Source organism: Lithobates pipiens, unplaced genomic scaffold, assembly GCF_037356315.1.
Source record: "Lithobates pipiens isolate NorthernLeopardFrog02 unplaced genomic scaffold, aLitPip1_a1.2 Scaffold_23, whole genome shotgun sequence".
In the NCBI taxonomy this organism is placed as follows: Eukaryota; Metazoa; Chordata; class Amphibia; order Anura; family Ranidae; genus Lithobates; species Lithobates pipiens.
The window spans coordinates 331,982,533-331,999,012 of record NW_027507785.1 but is presented as its reverse complement, the minus strand read 5'-3'; the positions used below and the strand labels follow the sequence as shown (position 1 = coordinate 331,999,012).

Genomic DNA, 16,480 nt, shown 5'->3' with positions numbered 1-16,480 from the left:
ACCCCACATATCCCCCCACCCTCACATCCAGCACCCCACATTTCCCCCACCCTCACATCCAGCACCCCACATATCCCCCCACCCTCACATCCAGCACCCCACATATCCCCCCACCCTCACATCCAGCACTCCACATTTCCCCCACCCTCACATCCAGCACCCCACATATCCCCCCACCCTCACATCCAGCACCCCACATATCCCCCCACCCTCACATCCAGCACCCCACATTTCCCCCACCCTCACATCCAGCACCCCACATTTCCCCCACCCTCACATCCAGCACCCCACATATCCCCCCACCCTCACATCCAGCACCCCACATTTCCCCCACCCTCACATCCAGCACCCCACATTTCCCCCACCCTCACATCCAGCACCCCACATATCCCCCCACCCTCACATCCAGCACCCCACATTTCCCCCACCCTCACATCCAGCACTCCACATTTCCCCCACCCTCACATCCAGCACCCCACATATCCCCCACCCTCACATCCAGCACCCCACATATCCCCCCACCCTCACATCCAGCACCCCACATATCCCCCCACCCTCACATCCAGCACCCCACATTTCCCCCACCCTCACATCCAGCACCCCACATATCCCCCCACCCTCACATCCAGCACCCCACATTTCCGCTGCTCCTTTTAGATCCAGCACCCCACATTTCCCCCCACCCTCACATCCAGAACCCCACATATCCCCCCACCCTCACATCCAGCACCCCACATATCCCCCCACCCTCACATCCAGCACCCCACATTTCCACTGCTCCTTTTAGATCCAGCACCCCACATTTCCCCTATACCTTGGATCATCAGATTTTAACTCTTAGCACTCTTGACCCCGGCACCAGAAGGGTTAAGACCTCTGTAGAGGACAGACTTCTATTTATATGGGGTCCGATCTAGTTTCTTGGATTGGTTCCCGGTAGAAGTGACAGGTCCTCTCAGCTGTTCCTGGTAGAGCATGTCCCTATAGAGAACTCTCTGGACTAACACAACCTTTCTCTGTTGGGGGTGGGGTGGGGGGGGGGGGGGGTGCAGGGCTTTGCCTCTTATGTCGAGGACAGATTTGACAGACGGAGGTTGGGGCTCTTTTTATACTGAAGTTTAGTTTGGGCTTTTTTGGTGTCCCTTGAAGAAGCACTGCAAAGGGTAGTCACCAGGCTCTCCACAGGCTCTACACAGGCTCAGCTGCCAGCATGCTGTGGTCTTTGCTGGAATTTTTCTTCAACCATGTCCTCCTGGTCACCATTTGTTGCTTTGTGGCCTCCACAGTGGTGCTGCAATGTATGACACGAATCCGCAGCACCATGAAGATCGACCGAGCGCAGAAACTGCGGGATCAGGCTCTCCGACTGATGGAAAAACATGGCAGCGACTTCAAAAAGCAGGTACTCTTTAGAAGGCCCCAAGAAATATTATTATATTTGTATTATATCAGTATCTGTCCTTTTAGAGTGTCAGCTCTGCAGCCCATATTTCCTCCCTTCTTTCCTTTCCACCCTAATTGTCTTCTGCCTGCAAGTCATGGGGGGGGGGGGGGGTCGGTGAAACTCCATCTGATACATAATGAATGTGACGATATTGGGATATCTGAAGGTGTATGGCCACGATTGCAGCCAATTCCTGGACTCCCCAGCAGACAGCCTGCACCGCTCCTCTGTAGGTTGGTGATATTGTCTCCACCTTGTCTTCCATATTCATCCCATTCAGCCATGGAGTTTTATTAGATCTGTGATGAGCCTCTCCCATCCATGCAGGAAAATTCTGCAACCCTGAGCAACCAATCAGCATTCTCCTTCTCCACTGATCTGGCTGCTCCCCACACAGAGGACACCTGGTTGCTATGGGTGATGGCGATGTAACATGATGTTGTTATTCTGTGTTCCGTATTATTATAACCTCATGGATAAAAGTCTATGATGAAAGAACTGTCTGTGCTGCCCATACAACCATTCAGATAGTCCAACTCGCAAACAAATCCATCTTCCAGGGTTTGTCCACCTGAGCTTGGTAAAGGTAGGAGGCAAAGTCTGGAGGATGTCAATGATTGATTGAGGACACAAACTGGGGGGGGGGTCTCGTAGAGCTGTGTAGGTGGGAAATGCAGTAGCTTTCATGGGTATTCAGCCGGTATTCAGGGACAGTTTGAGTTTTCATGAGCTGCTTTTGTATTCCCTATTAATTGATTGTATGGCATTGTCCATTATTTTGATATGTTGTGTATTGGACCTTCTTAATTGGTTCTGTTGGATTCTGAGTATTGGACATAATTTTGATTTGTTGGGTTCTAAGAGTTGGGTATTCTTTGATGTATTCTACGTTGTGTGGAGTTGCCCATTAGTTTGGTATGTTGTGTATTGGACTTTCTTATGGTTTTGTTGGGTTCGGGGTATTGGACAGTCTTTTAGTGTGTTGGGTTCTGGGTATTATTCTGGTTTGTTGGGTTCTAAGGGTTGGGCATTCTTATGGTTTTTTGGGGTTCTTGGTATTGGACAGTCTTTAGGTGCATTGTGTTCTGGGTATTGGATTTTACTTTGGTTTGTTGGGTTCTAAGAGTTGGACGTGCATTTGGTTTGTTGGGTTGGACATTCTTTTTTACTGTTGGGTATTGGACCTTCCTATGGTTTTGTTGGGTTCTGCGAATTGGACAGTCTTTTGGAGTGTTGGGTTCTGCGTATTGGATTTTGGGTTTGGGTTCTAAGAGTTGAATGTGCTTTTGGTTTGTTGGGTTGGACTTTCTTTTTTAATATTGGGTATTGGACCTTCTTATGGTTTTGTTGGGTCCTGGGTATTGGACAATCTTTTTGGGTGTTGGGTTCTTGGTATTGTACATTATTTTGGTTTGTTGGATTTGTAATCCCATTTTGAACGTGATGATGTAAACTGGACTAAACAAGGACATTCAATAGCCAGTAGCCAATAGCTGCCCTTACGGCATATTTGGTCCATTGGACTAGCACACAGACGAATGGGTTTCCCGATTTTTAGTCCGTTGGATAGATTTTAAACTTGTTTTATTTCTAGGCTCATTGGACTTTTGAGAAAAAAAGTCAGCTGGAGCCCACACATGATCGAATTGTCCGACAGATTCTGGTCCGCCGGACCAAGTCTGCCGGGAAGTCTGATTGTTTGTACGTGGCATTAGAGTTAGGCATTCTTTTGATGTGTTCCGTATTGGACATTCTTATCGTTTGGTTGGGTTTGGTTATTGGAATTCTTTTAGTGTGTTGGGTTTCTGGGCATTGGAATGAAACTTGCAGTGCCTTTTTAAGTTGAGACAGAGATCTCCCCGCAGGTAGCAGTGAAGGGAGCTGGCCTCAGTGCACTATTCAGAGGTGTAAGAGCATTTTCAAAGAGAAGAAAGGGTGCCACTCACCAACCCAGAGGCTCTGTGACCAAGCCTCGGTGAGTGGGGCAAAACATGTCAGGGGCATGTGACTGGAGCGACACTGGCTGAGGCCCCAGTCATCTACATACTGATGCATTGGGTTGGTGAGTGGCGCCTTTTCTTCTCTTTGATAGGGTTCTGGGTATTGGACAGGTTTTTAGTGTGTTAGGTTCTGGGTATTATTCTGATTTGTTGGGTTCTAAAGGCTGTGCATTATTTTGGCTTGTTGACATTCTTGTGGTTTTATTGTGTTCTGGGTATTGCACATTATTTTGGTTTGTTCGGTTCTAAGAGTTGAACATTGTTTTTGTGTGTTAGGTATTGGACCTTATATCAGGGCCTAGATCTGAACCCGGACCTCTGCTGTGTCTGGCAGCAACTCTTCTTGCTAAAACACCTGGCATGTTGGACAGCTTACGGACAATTGCTTGAATAATCCTACTTTGGATCTTGTTTCTATGGACTTTGAACCTGTTGCTCCTCCCATGACCTTCCTCATTTAAGGCATGTCTCTACACTTCCTGTTAACTAGATTATTGTGCTCTCTCTAGCCGATATCTCGCTCTTACCACTCCTGCTGCCGTTCGTATCTTCACTACCACTTTTTACTTACCTTTGGCCTGTTCCTTGAATATGCTTCTGCCTGATCCCTTCCTGCAATATCAGCTACTGGACCTCAGCTTGCTGATATCCTGGTGGGGTGATCTTGAGGACCATGACCTGGTACTAATACTCAGCAAAACCCATCTCTACCATCATAAGCTCTCGAGAATACCTGTTAGTACTTAGACTCAACACCTCAGGTGAGCCCGCATCATCCGCCGGGGTGACCTGCTTGTGTCTTTATCCTAGTGGTTGGTGGAAGCTTCTCCACTGCTTTAGCTAGTGGACCCCAAGCCTGATTCCAGACCATGGCAACTGCTTATGGTTTTGTTGTGTTCTGGGTATTGGACAGTCTTTTAATGTTTTGGACATTTGTTGAGTTTTCTAGGTTTTAAGAACTGGTCATTCTTTTGGTTTCTTGGGTTTTAAGAATTGGACATTCTTTTGATTTGTTGGGTTCTAAGAATTGGACATTATTTTGGTTTCTTGGGTTTTAGAAATTGGAGCATCTTTTGGTATGTTGGGTTCTAAGAATTGGACATTTGGTGTGTTGGGTTATGGGTATTGGACATTCTTTTGGCATGCTGATTGCTGGCTAAAGTGCAACATTTTAGAGTGTATATTTTTGGGTAGGCCATGAAGCTTTGTATACAGAACATACTTTCTGAGCATCCTTGAGTAGTAGACTTGTTCTCTACTATCTCGGTCTCCTTGTCATCAGTCAATATCATTGGCTAGATCTGCAATAGAAATGGACTTGGGTGTCTTTGGAAATGTTGTCCTTCATTTGTAGTTCAGTGGAAGCTCCTTACAATGGGCCAGTGACCCAGACATCTCATTGCTTGTTCTGGGTTCAGACTACAGCTGTTAGTACTTTTCTTGATTGTATAAAGCATGATTTACCCTAAATTGTGCCATTAGTTACATTGTATAAAAAGTGATATGACATCACACATCCTGAAATCAGTGGCATTAGTCATTTTTATGAATTCAGTAGGCAGCAGAGGGGTCAGAGTGGTGTACAAATGTTCGTAATTTAACATTTGCATAAACAGCTTTTGGGCCTGGAGATCAGAAGATCTAACGCCGATCTGATAACGACTCTCTGATGGGTCCTTGTGTGCATATAATGGACAGCGGCCACCTCGCCATGGACAGCGGCCACCTCGCCATGGACAGCGGCCACCTCGCCATGGACAGCGGCCACCTCGCCATGGACAGCAGCCACCTCGCCATGGACAGTGCTCACCCCATCATGGACACCATGGACAATGGTCACCCCACCATGGACAGCGGCCACCTCACCATGGACAGCGGCCACCTCACCATGGACAGTGCCCACCCCATCATGGACACCATGGACAATGGTCACCCCACCATGGACAATGATCACCCCACCATGGACAGTGGTCAACTTACCAGTCCTCAAACGGAGACTTCAGACCTGCCAGCCTCAGAGTTAGTGGAGGGCTCAGGTCATCCCAGACTGGAGGCACCAGACGGTCAGATGAATTTGGTTTCATCTCTAATGCCGCGTACACACGACTGGACTTTTCAACGGACTAGGTCCGACGGAGCAAATCCGTCAGACAATTCGATCGTGTGTGGGCTCCATCGGACCTCTGCTGTCCAAAAATCTGACGGACTTTATAAATAAAACATGTTTCAAATGTTTCCAATGGACTCGAGTCTGGTCGAAAAATCCATTCATCTGTATGCTAGTCCGACGAACAAAAACCGACACTAGGGCAGCTATTGGCTACTGGCTATGAACTTCCTTATTATAGTCCGGTCGTATGTCACCACGTTCAAATCCGTCGGACTTTGGTGTGATTGTGTGTTGCCAAGTCCGTTCATTTGGAAAGTCCGTCGGAACTCCGCCAAAAGTCCGTCGGACCTAGTCTGTCGAAGTCTGCTCGTGTGTACGCGGCATAATAAAATAGCAAATTTTAGATGTAGGAAAATCAAACTGATTCCTTTTGATAGCATGTATTATGAGCTACAGATATCAAATGGTATGTTCTGGTTGTAGAGAACCACCTAAGGACCTACAAAATAGTAATATGAGGCCTGCTCGTGGCACCCATGAGGTATGTGAACTCGTGAACAGGATCATGTGCTGTTTGGATTTAAAACCATCAGAACCGGCTGCTCCATATAACCAAGGGCCACAGCAGAAGGCCGAACCCCTTCTCCCAGTAGGTGACACCTACAGAATTGACTGGCCCAAGAGAATAAGTCCATCCCATGTCTTTTCTCAATCAATTAAGTAGCTTTAAAGAGTAACTGCACTTTTGTTGAGAAAGAAACACCCCCTCTGATCTATGTACAGTATCTCACAAAAGTATGCACACCCCTCACATTTTTGTAAATATTTTATTATATCTTTTCATGTGACAAAACTGAAGAAATTACACTTTGTTAATGTAAAGTAGTGAGTGTACAGCTTGTATAACTGTAAGTTTGCTGACCCCTCAAAATAACTCAACACACAGCCATTAATGTCTAAACCGCTGGGGAGCTACAGTTCATTGAGGGGACCATGAATGCCAACATGTACTGTGACATACTGAAGCAGAGCATGATCCCCTCCCTTCAGAGACTGTGCCACAGGGCAGTATTCCAACATGATAACCACCCCAAACACACCTCCAACACCACCACTGCCTTGCTAAAGAAGCTGAGGGTAAAGGTGATGGACTGGCCAAGCATGTCTCCAGACCTAAACCCTATTGATCATCTGTGGGACATCCTCAAATGGAAGGTGGAGGAGCGCAAGGTCTCTAACATCCGCCAGCTCCGTGATGTCATCATGGGGGAGGGGAAGAGGACTCCAGTGGCAACTTGTGAAGCTCTGGTGACCTCCATGCTCAAGAGGGTTAAGGCAGTGCTGGAAAATAATGGCGGCCACACAAAATATTGACACTTTGGGCCCAATTTGGAGATTTTCACTTAGGGGTGTACTGACTTTTGTTGCCAGCGGTTTAGACATTAATGGCTGTGTGTTGAGTTATTTTGAGGGGACAGAAAATTTACACTGTTATACAAGCTGGGACTGAAGGTCGGAGATTGTTGTCTGACCATTGCACATCGTACTGGGACTGAAGGTTAGAGGCTGTCGTCTGACCATTGTACATCGCTGGGACTCAAGGTGGGAGGTTGCTGGGAGGTTGTTGTAATGGTCATGCATACTGGGCGCCTGAATCGATGTGTGTGTGTGTGTGTGTGTGTGTGTGTGTGTGGCAGCCATTTTGTCATAAGAATGCATAGCCACAGTGACCTTTCCCTTCTCCTTCCTTCACTTCCTTCATACAATACACAAACTGTTACCTGGATCCATTGATTGGACACACAGACCTTTCCATTACCCAAACCACACGTTAAGTCTGGAAACTCTAAGCCCCTGTACACACGGTCGGAGATTTCGACAACCAAATCCGTTGGATTTTGTCCGAAACTGTTGCATACACACGGTCGGACTAAGTTGTCGAAAAATCCGATCATTCAGAACGCGATGACGTAATTTCGTTACCATGGGACTACATTCAGGCTAGTAGCCAATAGCTTTGATGTAGGAATTTGATCTGAGCATGCGTGGCACTTGGTCCGATCAAAATTCTCTACACATGATCGGAGTATGTCCGACCGGCCCAGTTGGTTGGAAAATATTTCCAACAAGTTGGAAAATTGGGTCCGACGGATATTCCGACGGAATCAATCCGATGCATACCACACACAGTCGGATTATCCGACAACACGGTCCGATAGGACACATTCTCCGACCGTGTGTACAAGGGCTAATAGAACTGTCCCCCTTTGCAAACATGAGCTAATCCAGAGAACTAACAGATGAACGAACAGATACCGGCTGTAAATAGCTCAGTTGAAGGGGATGGACAATACACATCCCTGCAGACAGGTTAGCAGTAATCTCTCTGAAACTTCAGCATGTTTCATAACTCATGATATAATAATAGCACAGCCAGAATATGGGTATATTTATCTCCCTCAAATAATTTATAGTGTTTTGAGCCTAAACACCGCTAACCTAATGCCCCATACACACGATCGGATTTCCCGACAACAAATGTTGGACGTGAGCTTGTTGGCGGAAAGTCCGACCACGTGTACGCTCCATCGGACATTTGTTGTCGGACTTGGCTAGCAGGTTCTCAAAAATTTCCGCCAACAAATGTTTATTGTCAGACTTTCTGATCGTGTGCGTACACAAGTCCATTGGACAAAAAGTCCATGCATGCTCGGAATCAAGTACAAGCCGCAGAGATAACTAGCGTTCGTAATGGAGATATCACGTACGTCACATACGTTCGTAATTGTTGGTCAACATTTTGTGTGACCGTGCGTATGCAAGACAAGTTGGAGCCAACAACCTTCGAAAAAAAAAAAATCCACGGTTTTTGTTGTTGGAAAGTCCGATCGTGTGTACGGGGCATAAGAGTCATGGGAGTAGAACCCGCCCAATTCCTCTCCTAGGTGAACAGGGCATCGGAAAACCCGACAAATGTATATTCATTTCAAAGCTAAATTCGGGCTGAACATTAATCTGCATGTTAGAAGGCTGCACTACCCCGGTAGGTAGAGATATGATTACCTATAGACAGGGGCGTAACTATAGGGGGTGCAGCAGTTGCGACCGCAACCGGGCCCTGTGATGCAGGGGGCCCATGCAGCCCCCTCTACATATGGCTGCTCTTTAGTTGTGCATTCCCCGCATGACCTGTGTCCTCAGCCGGCTCCTCAGAGTACCCCTCTCCTGCTCCATGCATTGCCACTCAGTCCGATGTCTGTTCTCCCCAGCCAGAGTCCCGCCCACCCCGAGTCCGGCCCACACTGCACTGCATAATTCTCCCTGGTAAACAAACTATAAGCACACAGATGCAGTGCAGCCCTATGAGAGCTCCCCGGAGGACACTGCAGGCTTGTCTGCCAGCCCCCCTCCTCCCCCGTCCAGCACACTGGATGGAGCCCAGGTCAACATGGATGAGAGCGCGGCCTACAGCTTGGTCATGGTGAGTGAAAGGACCCCATCCCCCACACACCATTACATACCCCCTCCATCTCCCCCTGGGGACAGGGACCCCTTCTCACGTGGGGACAGGGACCCCCACCTCCCCTGGGGACAGGGACCCCTTCTCACCTGGGGGCAGTAACCTCATCTGCCCTGGAGAAAAGGACCTCATCTCTTCTGGGGACAGGGGCCCCATCTTGCCTAGGGACAGTCCCCCAATGGGGCACCTAAAAATTTAAAAAAACGAATAAAAAAATACTGATACCAGAGTGGTGGAACTACAGGGCTCACAAAGGTCATACCTGTGATCAGGCCCTGGAGTTCCACTGCTGGACTCGGAGGGAAGGGCTCTGGCTGGGGTTCAGGGGGGCCCTTCATGGTTTCTTGCATCGGGGCCCTGAAGGTTCTAGTTACGCCACTGCCCATAGAAAACTTCATTTGAGACATACATAGTGACATCCCAGAAACCACTTCTCAGATGCTTCATAGTTTAGGTGGCCTCTGTCAACACCCCTTTGATGCCAGAGAAAAGGGGGTGCCAGGACTGTGTGATTTGGTTACCACCAAACCAAGGAACATCTAACCAGGACTTGTGAGAGCCACTGTACCATTTTGGTTTATCCGCTGAAGCTAGGACATGGCAAGTATTCTTCATTTTCAGCTCCTTATAAATTCTCTGTTTTTATTGTCTTTGTTTTTTTTTTCGTAACACCCTTTTTCTGTAAATATATATATATTTTTTTTCACCACTTTGACCTTTTCATAATTAAATCATATTTTAAAAATGGTTAAAATTGTCTCTAAGGCTTTTAACCACTTCGCGCCCCAGGCCAATTCTGACATTTCTCTCCTACATGTAAAATTCCTAATTTTTTTGCTAGAAAATTGCATAGAACCCCCAAACATTATATATATTTTTTTTTTTAGCAAAGACCCTAGAGAATACAACGGCGGTCGTTGCAACTTTTTATCTCGCACGGTATTTGCGCAGCAATTTTTCGAACACGTTTTTTTCAGAAAAAAAACAGTTTCATGCTTAAAAAAAAACAAAAAAAAAACAGTAAAGTTAGCCCAATTTGTTTGCATAATGTGAAAGAGGAGGATACGCCGAGTGAATGGATACCCAACATGTGACGCTTCAAAATTGCACGCACTCGTGGAATGGCGCCAAACTTTGGTATTTAAAAATCCCCATAGGCGACGCTTAAATTTTTTTTACTGGTTACATGTTTTGGGTTACAGAGGAGGTCTAGAGCTAGAATTATTGCTCTCGCTCAAAAGTTTGCGGCGATACCTCACATGTGTGGTTTGAACACCGTTTTCATATGTGGGCGGGACTTACGTATGCGTTCGCTTCTGTGTGCGAGTTCAAGGGGACAGGGGCGCTTTACATTTTTTTTTTTATTATTGTTAATTTTATTTTTTTAGTTTGACACTTAAAAAAAAAAAATGTATGACTTTTATTCCTATTACAAGGAATGTAAACATCCCTTGTAATAGGAATATGGCACGATCGGACCTATTTACAGTAAGATATGGGGGGGTCAATAAGACCCCACATCTCACCTCTAGGCTGGGAAGAATAAAAAAAAAAACGATCCTGGCTTCCCTGCCAAATCGGCGCCGTTAATTTGAATACCGAGGCCGGGCGTGACGTCATAACATCGCACCCGGCCTCCGAACGATCATAGAGACTCCGGTGACGATCTGGTCCGCCGGAAATCTCTATGGTAACTGGCGGGGGCCATCGGATCCTGTGACCGACTCACCGATGGAAGCAGTGAGTCGGTAGAAGCACCGGAGGGCAGCGGGAGGGGGGGGAGGGGGGCCGCCCGTAAGAACGATCAAGAGACAGAACCGCCACTATGATCGTTCTTATGGTGCAGGGAATCGCCGGCTGAAAACGCAGATATCTGAATGATGTCTGTGGCCTCAGGCATCATTCAGATATACCCCCACAAAGCCCATGACGTCAATAGACGTAGTATGGGCGCCAAGTGGTTAATGCAAAGAGGGTTAATTGCTTAATTTACTTAACCCAGTGACAATCGCTCTCGGGCCGCTGGCACTTAGATTGTGGTCCCGTGAGCTGGAAAATCTTCGCAGGGTACAACTGAGAGTGGCATTGTTACGTAAGGGACATCCCGATGTGAGATTGGCCAGTCCTTTGTCACGAGTTGGTAAGGAGTGCAGGGGTCTGATACCGCGTTTCGTCAGTTGTCGTCTGACCTCAGTTCATCGTACTGGGACTGAAGGTCGGTAAGTGATCTCAGTGGGTGATGGGATCTTCCTGAGAGTGAGATACAATTCTTCTTCTTCCACCAGATCTGATCCTCATCACACATCTGACACAATGACTCCCCAAACTGTTCTCTGAGACAGAAGAGACTTTACAGATGTTTATTCTACAGAGCAATCGTGTCTCTGAGTGTCTCTATGAGTGTCTCTATGAGTGTCTCTATGGATGTCTCTATGGATGTCTGAGTGTTTCTATGGATATTTCTGTGGATGTCTCTATAAGCCCCTGTACACGCGGTCGGACATTCCGACAACCAAATCCGTTGGAAAATCCGACGTGGTGACGTTGTTTCGTTAGGACGGGACTACATTCAGGCTAGTAGCCAATAGCTTTGGTGTAGGAATTTGATCTGAGCATGCGTGGCACTTTGTCCGATCGGAATTCTCTACACATGATCGGACAAGGTCCGATCGGATCATGTTGTCGGAAAATTTTACAGACAAGTTGGAAAATTTGGTCCGTCAGATACTCCGACGGCAACAGTTCGATGGAGACCACACACAGTCGGAATATCTGACAAAAACGGTCCGATCGGACACATTCCGTCGGCATCTCCGACCGTGTGTACAAGGGCTTAGTGATTCTATGGGTGTCTCTACAGATTTATTTATGAGTTTCTATGGGTATCTCTATGGATTGCTCTATAAGTGTGCCTATAGATGTCTTTATGAGTTTCTCTATGGGTGTCTCTATGAATGTCTCTATGGGTGTATCTATTGAGTTTCTTTATGGGTATCTATATGGGTGTCTCTATGGATTGCTTTATACGTGTGTTTATAGAGTGTCTCTATGGGTGTTTCTATGGATGTCTCTATGAATGTCTGAGTATTTCTTTGGGTATCTCTGTGGATGTCTCTATGGGTGTGTCTATGGATGTCTCTATGACTGTTTCTATGGGTATCTCTGTGGATGTCTCTATTAGTGATTCTATGGGGGTCTCTATAGATGTATTTATGAGTTTCTATGGGTATCTCTATGGATTGCTCTATAAGTGTGTCTATAGATGTCTTTATGAGTGTCTGTATGGGCGTTTCTTTTGATGTCTCTCTTGGTGTGTCTATGGATTTCTCTGAGTTTCTCTATGGGTGTCTCTGTGGGTGTCTCTATGGGTGTCTCTATGGGTGTCTCTATGGGTGTATCTATGGATTTCTCTGAGTTTCTCTATGGGTGTCTCTATGGATTGCTTTATGGGTGTCTCTATGGGTGTCTCTATGGGTGTCTCTATGGGTGTATCTATGGATTTCTCTGAGTTTCTCTATGGGTGTCTCTGTGGGTGTCTCTATGAATGTCTCTATGGGTGTCTCTATGGGTGTCTCTATGAATGTCTCTATGGGTGTATCTATGGATTTCTCTGAGTTTCTCTATGGGTGTCTCTATGGGTGTCTCTATGTGTGTCTCTATGGATTTCTCTGAGTTTCTCTATGGGTGTCTCTATGGATTGCTTTATGGGTGTCTCTATGGATTGCTTTATGAGTGTTTCTATGGATTGCTTTATGGGTGTTTCTATGGATGTCTCTACTGGTGTCTCTATTGTGGTGTCTATGGATTTCTATGGGTGTCTCTTTGGGTCTCTCTATGCATGTCTCTATGGCTGTCTCTATGGGTGTATCTATGGATTTTTCTGAGTTTCTCTATGGGTGTCTCTATGGATGTCTCTATGGGTGTATCAATGGATTTCTCTGAGTTTATCTATGGGTGTCTCTATAGGAGTGTCTCTATGGGTGTCCCTATGAGTGTCTGTATTAATAATAAAGTGACAGTTTTAGGCTCCTCATATGAGTTTAGTGGTGAGGATTTGTCGGGGGGGGGGGGGGGGGGGGTAAATCCCGGGTGGGGTGTTGTTTCTATTTTCTGCCCTCATTGTGGGAGATATGACTCATGTGATCCGGGGATTATAGATGAATTATAATAAGAGGGGGGCGGGGCTGGCAGAGACTATTTCTGGCCCCCATTGTCTGTGCCAGGCAGAGGGTAGTGCCCATTCTCTCTTTGTCTGAGGACGGTGGCGCAGTGTTCGGGGAGATGCTGAACTCTCTGCGGTTCCTCCTGTCCGGGATGACGGTCACTCACCTGTTGGCGGCCGTCCTGTGCGCTGTGGTAGTCGGTTTTCTGCTCGTACGATGGACGGTTCGAAGGCGGTGTGATCAGAAGATTGGGAGCGCCGTGATGGCGAGAGAACGTTCCCTGCAGCTCATGGAGAAGGCAGTGCTGCAGTATAAGGAGCAGGTGAGAGGGGGTCCGGGGGGGGCCCCACTACAAGGCCCCACAATCTGGGGACCCAGATTGTATAATAATAATAGTGTGTGACTGTGGGGCAGGGTTGCCAACCGCCAGTAAATTTACTGACAGTTTGTAAAAAATCTGTGATTTTTTTTACAACTGCCAGTAAATATCAGGGGCTGATAATTTCATGCTGTGTTGACTTTTTAAGTGTAAATCAAGCAAATGACTTTGTTATAGGTATTGTCAGTGTTTTGTTTCCATATCATGTTCATACTGTCCAACTATTCACTGTGTTAGTTTTCAATAGGAATTCTGTAATTTCTCAGGTTGCCAGTAAATAATGTACTCCGCCAGTAAATTTTCCATGTTTTGTCAGTAAAAAATGCTGCGGGAGGGTGGAAACCCTGCTGTGTGGGGGAGGGGGACATTTGAGTGTACATTTTTGTTTATTTAAAATCTTGCAAACATATAGCTTGTTATTTAAAAAAAACATATTTACATATATACAAAAATAATAATAATATATAATAAATAAATATATACATAAACAAAAACAAACAAGCTTACATCATCAAATAACAGAAAATAAATTTAGAGTGTAAGCTCCTCTGGTACAGAGACTGTACTCCTGACCCCCACACTTAGTGCTCTGTGTGTTACAAGTAGGTTCAGGTTTTATTTAACCATATCCCTTTAGGCCCCTCCCACGGTTAGTGCAGTCTGGAGACGCCAACCATTTGCCAACATTCCTTCCATCACAGTGATTGAAGGACGCCCCAAGTCTTCCCCAATCCCAGTTCTGCTTTTCTCTGGGAGGAGAGGAGTAAGCCGAGTCTGGGAGGAAAGGAGAGCTCCCACAATGTTCCCCCAGATAGGAATACCTTCCCCCAGCACGGCAATACTCGTCCTAGTGGTTGGCCCATTGAGATGCATCAATATTCATATCGCGGGTTAGTTTATTGCCCGGGGTGCTCTCCAGCAACAGGCAGAAATATCAGTTCAGCTCAGGCTGGATACACCCTGGAAGAACTACATGTTAAAGAGTCACTCCTTCTTTACCATCTGCACCAATCAGGGGAGACGTTTTCTGATTGGCCACAGCACTGTCAGTCTGGGGTAACCTGGAACTCCCAGCAGCTGTGCACCAAAGAGGGGACGCAAGAAAGGTGAGTGTTACAATATGATTTGCTCTGTATAAATATAGCTCCTCCCTCTAAGTGTGATGTCACTTCCTGTACAGTGGTGACAACATCTGCCTTGCTCAGGACATACATAGCTCCTCCCTCTGTAAGTGTGATGTCACTTCCTGTACAGTGGTGACAATATCTGCCTTGCTCAGGACTAGTGTTGCCACCTGTCCAGGATTCACCTGGACAGTTCGGGTTTGTAATCATGTGTCCGGGTTTCAGAATGCCTGAAACCCGGACACATTATTTAGACTGGGCTATGGCTTCCCAGCAGGGTTGCTGCATGCAGTTGTCTAAGCTGAGAGTGTCAGGGTTCTCAGGTCACCCCTTACAGAGTTCCCCTTTACACCAGAGGTCACAGTGTTTCCCCTTACATCAGAGTCCTCTCCGTACATCAGAGTTCTCAGTGTTACCCCTTAAATCATGGTTGCCAGAGCATCCATTACTCCCCAGAGTTCTCCCTTACATCAGAGTCTGCAGAGTCCTCCCTTACAGTGAAAGGGAACTCTGCGAGTTCAGATGTAAACGGAGAACAAGGGGGACCCTTGTTAACTTCATATGATTAGAAATGTTATTTAATAGCAAAATATATCTATAAAAACAAATTGCTCTGCGTTGCTAAAGTGTTCAGGTTTGACTTGAAGAAAAGGTGGCAACCCTACTCAGGACATACATAGCTCCTCCCTCTGCATGTGTGACATCACTTCCTGTACAGTACTGACAACATCTGCCTTGCTCAGGACATACATAGCTCTTCCCTCTGCATGTGTGACATCACTTCCTGTACAGTGGTGACAACATCTGCCTTGCTCAGGACATACATAGTTCCTCCCTCTGCATGTGTGACATCACTTCCTGTACAGTGGTGACAACATCTGCCTTGCTCAGGACATACATAGCTCCTCCCTCTGCATGTGTGACATCACTTCCTGTACAGTGGTGACAACATCTGCCTCGCTCAGGACATATATAGCTCCTCCCTCTGCATGTGTGACATCACTTCCTGTACAGTAGTAGACCCCAGTTTCCTCCCACACTCCAAAGACATGCTGGTAGGTTAATTGGTTTCTGTCCACAATTGGCCCTAGTATATGAATGTGGGTTGGGGACCTTGGATTGGGGGCTCCTTGAGGGTAGGGACCGATGTGAGTGTGCGATGTATGTGTAAATTGATGGCACTATATGGGTACCTTAATGAGATGCAATGTACAGGGATAGGGACAATTGTAGACACTCACTCAGGTTGAACGGGATGGACTGGTGTCTTTATTCAACCTTACTAACTATGTAACTAAGTAGTGACAACATCTGCTTTGCACTGGATATACATCCATCTTTGTGATGTCACTTCCTGTTGTCTTGTTTCAGCATGGTGATGTGGATGCGGGTCGGATCCTCTCACTGCCCCTGGGTGAGCTGGTCAGTCAGTTGAAGAGCGGTTTGCTGTCTCCGGAGGCCGTGCTGCACGTCTACATAGAGAAGGTGACAATGTTTGGGGGGGTCATTTACTCCCAAAGTGATGAAATGCAGAACAACCTATCAGGTCTTAGCATTGATTATCTGATTAATTCCAGACTGTTCAGTGCAGAATGCTGATTGGTCTGTCAGTGTTAGGATACTCCTAGCAATGAAATACTCATATTCCGTTCTGATCATCTTCATTTCTGTGGATGGCTCCGGGCTGCCTCTGGGAGAACCTTTATAGAGATGATGGAAATCGGCCCTATTGGAGGTATT

General features: G+C 46.5%; 1 protein-coding gene across 1 annotated transcript in view; it reads left to right on the top strand.

Annotated features, from left to right (window-relative positions):
* Positions 1-16,480, top strand: part of LOC143926714 (vitamin D3 hydroxylase-associated protein-like) — a 105,208-nt gene that overhangs the window by 3,990 nt on the left and 84,738 nt on the right. The window contains exon 2 of the mRNA XM_077450732.1: positions 16,112-16,225. Within this exon, the coding sequence (XP_077306858.1) occupies positions 16,112-16,225 (114 nt within the window). The remainder of the gene's footprint in view (positions 1-16,111; positions 16,226-16,480) is intronic.